This window comes from Misgurnus anguillicaudatus, chromosome 18 (genome assembly GCF_027580225.2).
Source record: "Misgurnus anguillicaudatus chromosome 18, ASM2758022v2, whole genome shotgun sequence".
Taxonomy (NCBI): Eukaryota; Metazoa; Chordata; class Actinopteri; order Cypriniformes; family Cobitidae; genus Misgurnus; species Misgurnus anguillicaudatus.
In genome coordinates this window covers 34,399,156-34,415,979 of record NC_073354.2, presented here as the reverse complement: position 1 = coordinate 34,415,979, position 16,824 = coordinate 34,399,156, and the positions used below count along the sequence as shown (strand labels likewise).

Sequence of the window (16,824 nt, the reverse complement as noted above, 5' to 3'; positions counted from 1 at the left end):
GATGGGACGGTATGAAAATTTCATATCATGATTATAGTGACCAAAGTTATCACGGTTATCAATATTATCATGGTTTTGTTAAAATGAGATGGACATTTTCAAAAAGAACTTATACACACACTGAATTTTTTTTTTATATATATATTTTTAAAAATCACAATTTAATACAGTATTTCATGTCCCTGAATTTATTTCTGTGGTAAAAAAAATAAAAAAAATCTGTCTAATAAGTTTACTGTGAATGAATATAATACATTATCCCTTGAATGCTGCCTTCTGCAAAAAAAATATGTTGCATGTGCGTGCCTGCGTCAAACTGATTCTGGCTGGACAGGATTTAACGCGAGTTTTTAAAATCACGGTAATCAAACACGGTTGTAATGATAATTACATTTTAAACGATAATCGTCAGGACATTTGATCATGGTTAATCGCGAAACCGGTTATCGTCCCATTCCTAATGTTAATTTACATCAACCTAAACATTTGTAACTTAAAACATTAGTTGACGCACATAAAAAATCTCTTTAATTTATCGCCATGAAAACACAGAGCGCTGTCGTGTGTTTCTTATGATTGCACATCATGTGTCCATTTTGGTGGAGTTCGACTTCTCGCAGCATTGCGCAGAACGTTTGGATTATGACGTTTAAGTACCGCGATTCATAAGCATTGTTCTCGACTCGTTCTACCTATAACTTGATAATCAGAGATTGGTCTATGTAGCACGGCATGAAGTCGACAATCCTCGTTAGCGCTGCACCTAGTTTTTATAAAAATGTTACTGGCCAATTGGCGATTGACAGTTTCATATATTTGTCAGTGCCGATTGTTCATTTTAGACCTTTTTGCATTATAATGTTTAAAAATGCCTTATAAACCTAGAGTGCTTTTGAGAATAGGAGATCTATTACTCTGATGCAGTGTCCATTTCAAAGCTTTGCCAGGAACTTTTGATAGTGCAATGGTTGATCTGGAAGGATAATTGCAGATGTCGATCCAAAGGCTAATGCATCTTCTTGCTCAAAACCGTACACATTATTATTGCAGGGTGGAAGGCATTACCTCGGATGAGCTCAGTGGGAATGGCGACCCTATGAAACCATTCAGAGAGTGATTCGGCTTTTGCTTGGTATCTAAAAGCCTCTTAATGACTTCTGATGATAAATGCATGCAGTGATGTGTGAAAAATTACAGCTGCTGTTGCAAATGAGGATCTTTTTGGATGCATTATGCATCTTGAGCTGTGACATAAAATGCATAGAAGTGCCTATTGCACGGCCGTACAGTAAAGGTTGGGTATGTTTTCGATGTGGGCCAGACCCGACTGTACGGTGGATGAGTCATCGTGCAGATAAACCGCCTGAAATGTCAACATAGCTGGTCTTCATCCGTCTCACGTGTGGAAGTCAGGCATGCGGAGAGGGGAATCCCGCCTGAGACGGAGCCGTGTGTGCGTGTGTGTGTGTGTGTGTGTGTTTCCACGGTTGTGCCGATGTTCCCGGATAGCCGACTTTTATTGTGGATGACTCATCTGCAGAAGCCCTCCTGGATGGGTGCGAAGGTGATTCACCCTGCAATATACTGTATGTGTGTCTGCATATGTGTGCCATTTCTAAACCCGAGAAGATTCACGAGACGATGGTTGGTGTTTCTTTTCAGAATTTGTATAGGCACACGAGATTTGAGGTCACAATCTGCTTGGGGTGTTTTTGTTCCCATGTTTCATTAATTAGCAAGAATCTCAGTTTACAGCTTTGCTTTTTATTTATGGCTATTTTAAGGATGTCATACATTTCTGCAGTGCCCACCATACGCCCTCTAACTATATATAATTTACAGCAAGCTCTTGCTTTGTGCTCGAGAAATGATTTATTTATAGTCATAAAGCTATATCATGGCAGAAACAAGTTTTCATGCCTTTTTCTGAGATAAACATGCATTGTGCTTGCAGCATGGCCTAAGGTTTAATTTCCAGAAATTACATTTTCTTAATGTTTTTACATGCAAGAGTAGCAGATTTTGTTTTTCTCGGTAGATATACTAGATACGTTTACAATGCAAAGCTTTCTCAGTCCTTTCATTCCTTACATTTTTTCTAACCATGCTCTTGATGCGTAAATCATTTGAAACAAAGATCTCCTTAAAGGGGTCATATGATGCAATTTCATGTTTTCCCCTGCGTTTTTGGAGTGTTCAAAGCTGTTTGTGCACATAGAAGATCCGTAAAGTCGCAAAGATTAAAGTCTCAAAACCCAGAGAGATATTCTTTCTAAAAGTGAAGAGTCATCCTCGCCTTCCTACGGGCCTGTTTACATGAGAACGCTCGAGGGTGAAAACGTAAAAATATTTTATCGGATGTGCCTTTCGTTTACATGGCGATGGCGTTTTGGGGGCTTAAAAACGCTAAAAAGTGAAACCACCCTTCAGAGTGGAAATCTTAAAAACAATCTACCGTCGCGTTCTCGTCTAAAGAGTAGCAAAAGCAAAAGAGCAAAAATCTGCTAACGGTGGCTCTCGTCGCGTACGCGTTTACGTCACAGGCATGCGCCAGTTCAGGAAAATAACAACAAACATGTCGGATTATTTCTATATGTTGGACCTTTAAGTTGCCATAGCAGCTCTGATTAATATACAAGTCTTTCCAGCAGTTGTACGAAATATTCACAGCTAGTATTACTGATCAGAGAAGGCGCATTAATTACTTCAGTGAAACTGTTGATGCGCCAATTCGTCGGAGACAAACCAGACGGATTTGGACGAGACCTGGGAGAAACAGGAAGATGGTTGTACGCAAGCACACGGACTTGGTTTTGTTGTTTGTCAGTGCTTCACATTGACACTTCGCCTCCTGGAGTTCATACTACATCGAATATCACACACTTTTGCGTCACCATATGCACGCAGTTTTCCCCCTCAAAATGCTCGTATAAACGCGAAATAAAAAGTGATAACGCAACACCACTTTTGAGGTTTCTTTTCAGATCGTTTCCATGTAAACGTAGCCTAAAACGCCTCATTCAAAAACGCCCCCACATATTTACGTCACTGTGGGGAAAGATTTGCACAACACCACCCAAATATAAACGCAAAGAAAAAGGCATAACTTTTATTCTCGCTCTAGTATTGTTCCAAATATGGTGTAATATTTCCATCACACGATATTCGGCTAATCACACCGCACTAGATAGTTGGCCAATCGGAGCACACCGCCCTTTTCAAAATGATGAGCTTTGTAAAAATCGGCACATTTCAGAAAGACAGGGTGTAAAGGAGCAACAAATAATGTACAGTATGTGGAAAATAATGTGTTTGTTAACCTTAAAGGAAAGCTGATCCACCCTTTTTTGACTTTGGGCGCAGTAATATTGACAGAAGTTTGAGCGAGAGGAGGAGTAGTCAGCAGTGATGATGTTTCTGCGCGGCGAGGTCGAAGTGCGGCAAACTAAGTGCTCTTCCACCATATAATATAGTTCTCTTTTTTCTGCTTAAAAAATCGCCACGTTTTATTTTGTAACTACTCATGTAACAGTCTTTAAATAGGGAAAACATGGAAGTGTATGGTGTCTTCTAAATTAATCTCTGTTTGGATCCTAAGGAATGAATGGGGCTAAGCTATATGCTAACGCATTCACGACACGCTGTACAAAGATTAAGTGCACGCATTGAAAAAAGTTAGGTATTAATTTGTCTAAGTTGAGGTAAGAACATAGTAAAATATTAAAAAACAGTGGTGTTTTCCTTTAAATCGCGTAAACACGTGGCATTACACCAAATACACAAAATAATGTTCTTTTTAGCAACGTCATATAACCAATTTAAGTTTTGCACTCAAAATTCGTTACATTTTAATATTTTTTCTTAAAAAAAAAGAAGGATCTTGCAGACATTTTGGCTCATAGACCTTTTTCACATTCTTCATATAAAAGAAGAATTCTGCTTTACAAACCTGCTAATGAGGTTTAAGTGAGGCAAAGCCAACAGTCCGCCATATCAGGAAGTTATCACCGCTTAAATCAGTCATAAAGATGATGTCTCAGCATAGACAACATGTGCAGCATACAGTATAGCTGATCTATATACTGTGGGAATCAACTTTCCTTTCCGGAGAGAATGCATGGTAAGCACTTCACATTAAGATCTGATCTGAGCCCAGGAGTCATTATATTCAAATGTATTCAGAAAGTCCCTGCAAGAAGGATGTATAGTGACTTTATGTCAATATTCCCTGAAATCCACAGATGCTTGCAACTGACAGGCTTGGTGAAATGAAGTTTAGACAGAATTTGTGCCTTCTTTATTGCATTCATCTGCCATTGTGATTAACTAGATTCATTTTTCCATGAGGTCTTCATCTAACCACCCATTTTAACCCATGCCATGAACATCAGCATATACACACTGTGCAAAAGTCTAAGGTTAAAACACTGCACATATTCTCCATGGAGATGAGATCTTTGTGTTGTCAAATGAGTTTGTGCCAGGCTGTCTAACTGGAAAGCCTCGATTTACAGTAAATGAAAAGCTGCAGAGTTTGTCTTGTGCGTGGTAATCGAATTGTTTGGTTTTCCATTCCTGATTTGTATGAATGGGAGTTCTGGATTTTCCCGTTGGGATTTAAGGAATCTACCTCGGTAAAGATATATTGATCGCTCTGTATTTGTGTCTCTGTTTCAGTGTCACTCATCCTCTCTCACATCCTTGTCAGGCAGCACAAACAATGTCCGCGTCCTGCGTCTCTCTCCGGCTGTGTTACCATAGCAACTGCAGTGATGGGGAACACTGTGTTCCTTCCATCTGCAAGTGGGTCACGGACAGAACGACACGTACTGTGTCCATATTGAATGGCTGATGCTCGGCACGACATTGCCAGTGACCTATATCACAAGTCCAAACAGGAATTCCTGTTGGCGGCAATGCCAACCGATGGACTCAAAAAGAGTTTGTTGCATATATGCACAATGCCAAATTTAGTTGTGCAAGGGAAAAAGTTGCCAGTGGTTATTTACAGCATTACAACAAACATGTGAGCGACTCAGAAAAAGAAGCATGTAAAGCGAGTTCAAACGTGTGAAGAGAGAAAATCCCCAAACTGCCTTCAAGGTACAGCTGGGATAATTTAAAGAAAAATGCAAAGTATGCAACAGCTTAAATAGTTAGGCAATAGTCAGATAATGACATCTGTGATCCATAGCGTGATGCTTGGTGATTTAAAGGAACAGGTCACATCAAAAAAAGCTTATTCTGTCATGATTTACTCACCCTCATGTCACTCCAAACCGGTATGATGCTGTTTTCTCAGTTCAAGTCAGTGAAACAGAATAAAATCATTGCATAACTTTTTCATTTTATCGTGCCAATTTTATGCAGTTGCATTTATGCATTTATTGAGGTATTTGCTTTACCAATTGAGCTACATGAACACTTTCGTTTTTAGGGGGTGTACATCAAACACTGAAAAAAATGATTAATTGAATTTAATAATTTTTTTTAAGGTAAGTGGTTGCAATCAATTTATTTAAGCTACATTTAAACAAAAGTTTTATATTTTATTCTACTTTACTAATCGTTTATGTTTAAATGTAGCTTACATAAACTGATTGCAACCATTTACCTTAAAAAAATTGATTAAATTCAATGAATCATTTTTTTCAGTGAAGCGTTTAAACGCGACTGAAACGCCAGCCGGATGCCGAGTGTAGCCGCTTTTTCCAGTTAAGCGCTTTGTTTGCTATGATACTTCTGCCTTGTTTATCAGTTGTTGAATGATGCGGCGGTTGGTTGTTGTGATATTTGTCCCGCCTCTCCTTCACCGTGATTGGACGTCAGAGTAAGAAGTGACATTAACGAGCTAAGCGTTTCGTCAAAGTTGAACATTTTTCAACTCTCGCCGCTAAGCGTGGACAAAACCAGCCAGCTGCTGGAATTTTTGAAAAGCGTGGCGCTTCTATTGGAAAAATTTGAAATCATAAACGCTTTGGTGTGCACACTACCTTATTGTTTTTGGACCCAAAAATAGCAGTACAAGCTTTTAACTCTTTCCCCGCCATTGACGAGTTATCTTGTCAATTAAGAGAAAAGATTGGAATAAAAAGTGTTCCTGATAAATTTTTATGTTAACTCTTTCACCGCCAGCGTTTTTAAAAAAAGTTGCCAGCCAGCGCCAGCGCCTTTCATGATTTTCACCAAAGTTTAATGCCTTCCAGAAAATGTTCTTCTTTAAATATATAAACATATACCAAATGAAAGAACAGACCCTCTGCTTTCAAACAAAAAAAAACGTTTCATCCTACCTTTAGTAGTTATTTTGTAATCAGCTTTTGAATATGAGTAGGTTTCTGCAAAAACACCACATTTTGAGCAAAAAGCAGAGATAATTCCATTTCCATTTTTGTGACGGACTTTTCATAGAGATCCCATTCAGAGCGATCTTTAAAACAGACACGGACATGCAGCAGCTTGCCATAGGGCAATACTTCCGGTTTTAAAAAGTTGCGGAATAGTGGATAATAGCGGTATTGCGGAAAGACGGAAATACTCGTCATTGGCGGGGAAGCGTTTTCTCTTGATTGACGAGATATCTCGTCAATGGCGGGGAAAGAATTAATCTGCAACACCGCGATTATCCACTAGATGGCGAACTTGCCCAATTTATGAAAAAACTGAAGCCAAAACGTTAACTTATTTAAACTCAATGTATGTTTTGATAATCGTTCTGAATCTGATCTCTAACAACATTCCTTTCAAAAATTTCAATAATTTAAGCTTTTTGCTAGAAAAAAATGATTTTAAAGAAAAATACCCATATGTCGAAGCCGATGGTGTAGTGGGCAGCTCCGACATGTGGCGCTTTCGCACTTTCGGCGACCCGAGTTCGATTCCCGGCTCGTGGTCATTTGTCGATCCCATACCCCTCTCTCCTCCCTGTACTTTCCTGTCCTCTCCTAACCTCACTATTTAATAAAAACAAAAACTGGCCAAAAATATAATAAAAAAAAAGAAAATGAAAAGAACAATACCCATATTTAAAGTTTTTAAAGCAGAGAAAAAAATATAGATAGTTTTGGTTGTTTGTTTGTTTGTTTATTGTTTGCTTGAAAGCAGAGGGTCTATTCTTTCATTTGTTATATTTGTATGTTTATATATTTTTAGAAGAACATTTTCCTGGAAGGCATTTTGTGAAACTTTTGTGAAAATCACAAAAAAATGTTGGCGGGCAACTTTTCTAAAAATGGCTGGCGGGAATGAGTTAATTACAAAACCAGTTTATTGGAACCAGCTTTAGAAGTGTTATGGATTGCTTTTATACATTTTATGTTGTTTTTTTGGACACTTTATGACCCTGGTTACTGTAAAGGTTTGTACGGCAAGAACTGCATAGCAATTGTTAAAATGATGTATGTTTTGGTGTTTCACTGAAGACATAACAGCGTTTGAAATTACACATGGATGTGCAAATCCTTGCAGAATTTCCATTTTTGGCTTTAACTATTCCATCAAGTGTCATAAAGAAAATATAGGTTGGATGACATCAACTCTTCAAATAACATGACAAAAATACAGCATTGATGAAAGTGACATAAGGCGGACACGCCCTGTAGAAAGCTACCATTTCATTATGATCTCAGTGCGGTCAGACTGCACTGCCGAAGACCAAACTACAACATCATGCTGTTTTGAAGTCAAAAAGTCAATGTAATATACTCCATCACAACTCTGTAGGAATATTCCAGATTACTTAAACTATTCCTTATGTATTGTTTCACGTTTGAGCAATCACAGATGTGAATGCACAAACATGCTATGGTTCCTTTAAAATCCTTTAGCGCTTTTTAAGTTGTCTTCGGTGTCCTGCAGAGGCGTTACATGCTGTGGTCTGGCATTTGTTGCACTGTAATCTGTAGTCAAGGGTAAAATGAGAAACTCTGCTCTGTGTCTGTGGGTCAGTGCCATGCAGGATTCACATAAGCAGTGTGGCTGTGGGTTCTTGGCACAGCCATGCCCGTCATCCACAGCAGTGCTTTAATGAGACTGGAAGAGTGTGACATTAAATCTTGAGTTTTATTTCAAGCCGTGTATTTGGGTTGCTGAGGGCAATTAGACGAACTGAGATCAGTAAAGACCCTGACATGCCTTTGTGTTAAATGTGCAGTTTAGATTTAATCATTAAAGTGGACAAGTTAACTTTATTCATGTATCCGTAATACTTTACAATGAGGTTGTATTTGTTAACATTAGTCAATGCATTAGCATGTGCGATAAAAAATGTGCAATACTTCTGCAGCAATTGTTAATCTAAGTGCATGTTAATATAAGCATTTACTAATGCATTTTTAAACTCAAAAGTTAATGTTAATGAAAGGATAGTAGTATAGTATAGTAGGCAGCCGGTTAGGATCATTAAATATTGATTTGAAATTTTTATTAGATAATTTTTAACGAATGCAGATTTTCCTGAGGAAAACCTGTTTACTTTCGAACACACTATTTGGTTTAATCATTTGTAAATATAATGTCATATATGTTATTAACTCTTTCGCCGCCATTGATGAGTTAACTCGTCAATTAAGAGAAAACTCTTCCCTGCCAATGACGAGTATTTCTGGCAATCCGCAACTTACACAACCCGGAAGCAACGCCACGCATGAAAGAGTAACTGTGGGTTCACACCAGCCGCTTGAACATTTTTGTGTTTACTCGCTTCATTCACGCGTGAAATTCTAGTCATCGAGACATTCACGTGGAAATTCGCGTCATGGGAGGGGCTTCTGCGACTTGCGAACTACATGCGCGATTGAAGCGGAATCGCGTCTACCGAGCCGCGCTAAATACCTCATTCGCACCACGAGACCTCCAGACTAGAGGTCGACCGATATGGCTTTTTCTCTGGCCGATGCCGATATTTAGAAATCAGGGCCGATTTTCTATATGTACATAATAATCAAAATGTTCTCATCATTAGCAGATATTTTAAATGTAAAAATGTCACTATTTAAGTCAAAGTATTTAAAAAAATTATGACTGGTCTTTCTGAAGAGTTTTACAACCTCCTTTGCACCATGCATTTATCAGACACAGATATTACCCGACACTCTGCTGTCATCATCTTTGATCAGTTTTTTACCATGGCTTTTATTGCTTTGTAGGATAAAATCCTTATTTGGTAGACCTGATTAATTATTTATTCATCATAAAGTTTAGTAAATGTCTATGTTTTTTAGTTGAGACTGTTATTTAGGGCAAATCTTTCTAAACACATATACATTCTCATTTCTGAGGCGCTATAAGTGACTGATTGTGCTGACAGTGACGTCTTGTGAGTTTAGTGTTGGGACAGATCTGTTGTTTCAACCGTTCATTCAAACGAATCCGTTCAAAGGAGTCAGTTCGCGAGTTGGACGCGTTGTGTTCTAATCCAGGCTGAGCAGCGCAAAACTGTAAACAAAGTGTTACTGTAACAACACGAAAAACATTTCCTCGGTGGATATGATTTGGTCTTTCGACCTTTCGCCATCGAGTCAGTTTTGTTTTGAGTAATAAAAGTAGGGAGACTGTTTGGAGACAGAAAGCGTGTGCGCGCGGCTCTGCTCTCTCTGTCACGCAAACAAAAATCATCATCACTCATTAATCACATGAAATGAGCCTAATCTTTGCATGGACAGTGCACCGCGAGACATAAGCCCGTCGGGCTGTTGTACTGGCTGCTTAATTTGCGCAATCCAGCCATCGTTTACTAAAGCTGTTTGTGAACAAGGCACGGCTGCACACACACTGGAGCGATCTGTTTGCAGACGAGTTCTACAACAACGCTTAGGTGCCCTCAGATGCGCCTGCCTATTAATCGGCCTAATTTTGCAGCAAAATCGGCCAAAGCCGATTATTTTAAATATGCCAAAAATCGGCCAATTAATCGGCCGGCCGATAAATCGGTCGACCTCTACTCCAGACGCGCGTCAACGCGTCTTTATTGACTTAACATTGAAATCATTCGCGCTTGACACCTCTACCCTGGCTGGTCTGAACACAGCATAAGATCTCAGTGTATGTTTTTTGTTTGAAAGCAGAGGGTCTGTTCTTTCATTTGATATTGTTTATATAGGTTTATATATTTAAAGAAGGACATTTTCTGGAAGGCATTCAACTTTTTAAACTTTTTTAAAAACTAGAGTTGGGTTACTCGAACTTGGACTCGGACTCGAGTCCGGACTCGAGTCCAATTTTGAGTGAACTCGGACTTGTCACGCACTCGGGTGAATTTGTTAGCTTTTTTCAGCTGAGCGCTTTGCTTGCTATTATACTTCTGCTTTGTTGAACGATCGTTTAATATTTGTCCCGCCCCTCCTCCACATTGGTTGGATGGCTAAACATTTTTCAACTCTCTATGTTCAGAAAAACCACAGTGTGCCGAAAAACCACAGAGCGCTGCCGCTCAGCGTGTACAAAACCCCCCAGCTGCTGCCGTTTTTGAAAAGCGTGGCGCTTCCTTTGGAAACAATTGAAAACATACACCGACCACCGGCATAAAGCTTTTGTGTGCACGCTACCTTACACTATATTAACCCTTGTGTGGTGTTCGGGTCTGTGGGACCCGTTTTTAATGTTTACTGTAAGAAAAATTATGTAATTAATTGTTGTTTCAACCTCAGATTCATTGGCCTTGGCTCATTTTCTATGAAGAACATAAAAATAAACAACTTTATAATTACTGTACATCGTGTACCCCCCCTACACATTTATATTACATATGTGGTGTTCGGGTCCACTGGACTCGGGGGTAATAAGAATGTGAAAATTGAATTTGCTATGTAACTTTACTCTGTTTTTCTCCTATCTGCGACTCCTGTGAGTGCATGAGTGTGTTTGTATATATGTCTGTACATATGTGATGGATGCATGTCAGAGTTTTGTCCTTCTACTCTTGCTGTAATGCCGCAAGCATCCAACATGTTATATATCATGCATGAACATTTGTCTGCCCCCACTGTCCCAAACACTTTACCTTCTGTCTAACAGGAAACATTCTACATTTTACCATTATATCCCTTACAAAAAATAACCATGGTTTTACTGTAGTAAAAGTGTAGTAAAAAAAAATGGGTTTACCACAAAACCTGGTGTGTGTGTGTGTGCGTGCACGTGCGTGCGGCCGGGTAATTATCACGTTGTGGGGACCAATTGTCCCCAAAAAGATAGGAATACCAGTATTTTTGTGACCTTGTGGGGACATTTTGATTTCCCCATCAGGAAACAAGCTTATAAATCAAACAAAATGATGTTTCTTGAAAATGTGAAGTAGCAGAAGGGTTTCTGTGATGGTTGGGGTTAGGGAATGGGGTAGGTAAGGGGAATAGAAATAAAATGCATTACATCTATGGAATGTCCCCACAAAACATGGAAACCAGAAACATGTGCGTGCGTGTGTGTACCTGGTATTTATCACATTGTGGGAACTAAATGTCCAACAAAGATGTGTGTGTGTGTGTGTGTGAGAGAGAAAGTGAATAATAGAGAAAGTAAAATATTATCCATGAATTTTCATCATTCTAAGTTATGTTCAATAGCAACACATTGTATAACATGTGTGTGGACATAAGATGGACACATTATATGTGTATAAAATGCAAGAAATGCATACGCAACACAACTACACAGTAAAATTTTGCTTCTAATGTGTTGTGTTTGCTGGCAAGAACAGGTTATGTGTTCAGTGTAAATAATTTCTTAAGTTACGGCATCTGCTCAGTTGGGGCCTGTGCTGTGTAGACTGACACAAATGTGTACAATTTCAAAAAGTTCAAAGAATATAACATCAACAGTGATGAAAAACTTGGTTTCATTTATACTTCTTTATGATAAAATAGTTTTTCCCCCAAAATCTGGATCAGAATAGAATTTTCTTCTTTTATTTCATATTACCACAAAAACGAATGGCACTTTAGTTTATAAATAGTCCTCTACCAGTGGTAAATAACAAATATTAACCATGAATTCTGTCTATGTTACTTGCAATAAGGCTAAAGTAAACATCTGTAAACAATATTACATAAATTTGTATGACTGCATTGGTTTAAGATACTAATAATGCTCTGGGTCCAATAGACCCACAAACATCGTCTAAGTAACAAAAATATGAACACCACACAAGGGTTAATGCTGGGTTAATTTCAACTCAGCATTGTGTCAAAAAGGGGTGAACCTAACATGATGTGTTGTAATTTAACCTATGCTGGGTTGTTTTAATATAAACATTTTCTGGATTAATTTAAATCAACATTGGGGTTGTCCCTTTTTTTGACCCAATGCGTGATTGAAAATATTTCGTTATAGAGTGCGTACCATTCTATTTTACCATAATGCGGATAATTCATCTTATGAAGAAAAAGACTTTCATAAACTTTCATCAAACAGCAATAACTTTTGCCTCTGCTCATATTAGCAAGCACGACTATGAAATATATTTGATAACAGCATTCCTGTTCATCTCAATGGTCGTTGCTTTTACCTAATTCTGTTTTATACTTTAAAAACCTTCTGGTAAAAAACTGGTATCATGAAATATTTGCGCTTTATATGTTGCTTTCCAAAAAGGTGTATTTCATCATTGTATAAGGATTTTTTTCAATAGTTTTGCCAATGGTGAAACTATAATTACCAGCAGGAACTTACTGGGCGTGGACAGGAAAATTAAATATTAACCTCACATCTCGCCACACTAAATATTTTATTTACCTGAAAAAGTCACACTACAGCAGTTTAAACTAATGAATTGTGTCTTCCATAAAGGTTGCCAAGTCTGCGGATTTCCTGTGGATTTCGTCTACTTTAAAGGGGATATTTCACAAGATTTTTTAAGATGCCAAATAAATCTTGTTGTCCCCAGAGTATGTATGTGAAGTTTTAGCTCAAAATATCATATAGATAGTTTATTATAGCATGTTAAAATTGCCACTTTGTAGGTGTGAGCAAAAAGTGCTGTTTTGGGTGTGCCCATTTAAATGCAAATGAGCTGATCTCTGCACTAAATGGCAGTGCAATAGTTGGATAGTGCAGATTAAGGGGCGTTATTATCCCTTTCTGACATCACAGGGGGAACCAAATTTCGATGACCTATTTTTCAAATGTTTGCATAGAATGGTTTACCAAAACTAAGTTACTGGGTTGATCTTTTTCACATTGATAGGAGCAGTGGAGACCCAATTATAGCACTTAAACATAGAAAAAGTCAGATTTTCATGATATGTCGCCTTGAAAACTGTTGCCGCAGGCTGTTTTTTATGTTATTTATGTTTACCCTCAGAATGCAATTTTTACTGGAGGACCCCAACCTCGAACATGATTCGGCTAGTTTTAAGTAGCAATTAGGTGGGTTTTGGTGTGAAACCTGGCAGCCCTGGCTACCATTAATATCACCAAACATACATATAATGTTTTTGTTTACAGGATTTCCGAATGCTGTTTTTAAGATGGTTGGAACGTTCACTTCAGAGTCATCACATTTTCAGGTAGGCTATGCCAGTCTGTGAATAATTAATTTAAAGTTACGAATTTTTATTACACTGTTTTGTATACTGCAATGTACTAGTTAGGAGATAATGCTGTTTTCCAAACTTGCTTCTGTATAGCGCAGTGGTAGAGCATTGCTTTAGCAGTGCAAAAGGTCATAGGTTCGAACACACATACAGATAAATAATATGTATACCTTGTAATGCACTGTAAGTTACTTTAGGTAAATCGTCTGCAAAATGCATAATGTAAATTTGTTATGACTACTATTTTCTTCTTTATATAATAAGACATTTGATGCAGATACTAATTACTTACTATTAACATTAATCATGTCATAATTTTGTAACTATAACAACCAGGTACGGTGAGAACATATCAGGCAACCTAGATATTAAGGAGAGCTTTGTTTCTTGGCTTCCGGCCATATCTGTTCATGACATTGTAGCTCTTGTCCTCAAAACAGTATGATGCAATGAAAGACAATCTCCCACACAGCAGTGTGCAGGCCTCGTTCGGAAAGATACCTCCATACCTGCCCGGGTCCTAGACAAGCCAGATCCATTGTTGCGCCGTTGTTCTCGAAGTGCGTAACGACAGAAGAATGTCATAAAACTGCAAACATATTTACCTGAAGGAAAGTCTGCGGGGTGCATATTGGCTACTGATGCTGCCAAGATTGGCCGCAGTAAAAACTGGCATCCAGTTACATCATGCTGGATTGAATGAATACTCAGATTACTGGAAATGCAAACACGGGCCAGGGGGGGCGCCGATTGCGATGTGCTTGTCTTACATAAGCACATATTGCTGGACATACACATGCAGAATGCTCCACTGTTTCATGTTTTAGCCGTTAGCTGTACCTGTGATAACAGTTTGTGGTTTGTAGTAGATGCTAGCAGATGTTTTGTGAAAATGTGTGCTGGCTAATGCAGATCTCCAGTCATGAGATAAGATGTTGCTCCCAAGGCGGTTTTAAGTGCATGTTAGTATTAACATCTATTAAAAACTTTATTGAAAAGGCAAACTGCAGCTTACATTTGGCCTCAATTTTAAAAGGCTTTATTTCATACTCACTTCTTATTTATCTGTGCAATACCACTTTTAGAGTTACTTTAGTGAAGTGCACATGAACGCTCAACCGGGCAGATGAACTAAGGTCAATTAAGCATCAGTAACCCCAGCTGCGACTGTTTACCCTCATTTCTCTTTTGCTTTGGAGATAGCATTTCGTAGTCCGTTTGAAGTCTGCTCTCGACCGCATTTGCAGCATACTGGCTGACTCATACCTGTAGTTGTGTTGACAGCTATGTGCCCTACACTCTTCCACGATTTCTTTTACGTTTATGAGTAAGCGAACTCAGTCATGTACGGATGGGTAATAATGCACAGCAGTGTGCACCTGTAAAAATCTAAAAAGCATTTCTTAGAAAACGTGTGTATGGTGGGTGCAAATCACTCAGTTACAAGTTTCTGTGGTTTTCTAGATAAAATCATCCTACATAATGTAAAAACATCCTGTGGAAAATAACCTTGATATATTTAATATTGACTGGGTAAGATAATGGCAAAGATTGAAATCAATGTGAGATCAATAATTGAAATCAAACTAATTCAATTTGGAGAGTTCAGGGAAGGTGACATTTCAAACAGTAGAGGCATTTCCATTACAAATGTGTGCAAAACGTATGCAATATTTGTCTATAAAAACCAATGATATGCGACTAAAACATAGTTTTTCCTCTCACAATAAGTCATTTCAAACATCACGTCGACTGATGTTGGTAGGTTTACTAATATCACATCCACCGCACTAGTTTTTTTTTTTTTTTTTGATTATTTTTAGTCGAAGGAGATGTAGGAGTGTTATCCAAACATTATTGACAAGGAAAGCCTCTTATACTTGGGAGCAGACATTTTGTAGGGGATTTTAGTAGGGGAGAACCGGGGCGAAAGTAACAAAGTGATTTTCTCCGAGCCCTGATTACATTTGCATTCCAAACTATGACACGCATGCGTTATTTGTTTTGCGCGTCTAGGTCCAGAAAGCTGTAAATAGTACATTTCTAAAGCGGTTATGTTTTTCTTATAACGTGTTGTGTTTCTGGTTTCATGTGTTACAGTACTGATCAATCTACAGGTTATTTAGTGCTGTAACACATCCTGAAGTTTGCCTTCTCAGAGTTTTTCAAAATAAAAGTAAATCGGGTTTAAATGTCAGGAGTTCCTGTCCGGACGAAAGTAACACTTGTTACTTTTGTCCTGCGACTAATACTGTTTTTATTATGTTGAGAATTTATTTTCTAATTTTATTTAATTTTCAAAGTGTTCAAACTATTGAATTTTTTTTTCTCAACAATTCAAGTTGGTTGCTTTTAAATTTTTTTGAAAAAAGTTGAAATGAAAATGTTATTTCATTATTTTTTGCAAAGATAAATGACAAAATATGTTTGCAATTAGATGATAACAAGGTCATAGTCATGTATATTTACTTAAAACAAGTGTAACACAAAAATCTATCTTGTTCTGTTGTGTTACTTTTGACCCACCTGTGTGTTATTTTCGTCCCAACTGTCGAGGTCAAAAGTAACAATGCGCTACTTCATTTTACATGTGTTCAAAATTCCACCTGGTATTGATAGACCACACTTGTGAGTTATTGACTACATGATTGTGAGTTATTGACTACATGAAAAATACATCTCTGTCTAAAACATTCGCTTTTAAATTAAGTTTATCTGAAAAATAGTACTTTCGCCCCTGCTCTCCCCCACATACCACATGATCTTCAAATAATCAGGGTTTCCCACAGCACTTTTCAGTTCGGGTGGCCCACCTAAGCTGGGAAACCCTACCACCTTACCAGGTCTTCCAAAAAAAAATTCACTGCACAAAAGGCCATCAAGTGCATCTCGGAGAACAGCGTGGACGCGCTTCACACCGCAAGCGGGCACGCGCACCACATGGCCGAAATGAGAGAAAGACTTGGTCCGTCACTGTCTGGAGGATAACTAGCCAGTTGATAAAACATTTAATTTATTAATAATCTAGTATGTGTTCATTTTCTGTCATAGTTTCTTCAAAATTGAGTTTTATTTGAGTGTCTTAAATAAAAATATTTTCATCATGACGCGTACGCCCCACCCCTTTGATTGCCATTTATAACATTTATAAAAAAGAACAAAGTTGTACATTAATAAGGTCTGAAATTAGCATTAGGTACAGAAATCAAATTAAATGAATCATAACACAATAAATTAAAATATTATTATTTTTAGAGCTATTTGTCTTTTTGTCATGGGTTGTTTGATTAACATT

General features: G+C 38.0%; 1 protein-coding gene across 1 annotated transcript in view; it reads left to right on the top strand.

Annotated features, from left to right (window-relative positions):
• The window catches only part of trib2 (tribbles pseudokinase 2), a 78,751-nt gene that overhangs the window by 8,503 nt on the left and 53,424 nt on the right, over positions 1 to 16,824 (top strand). The window contains exon 2 of the mRNA XM_055185830.2: positions 13,441 to 13,502. Within this exon, the coding sequence (XP_055041805.2) occupies positions 13,464 to 13,502 (39 nt within the window). The 5' untranslated portion in view covers positions 13,441 to 13,463. The remainder of the gene's footprint in view (positions 1 to 13,440; positions 13,503 to 16,824) is intronic.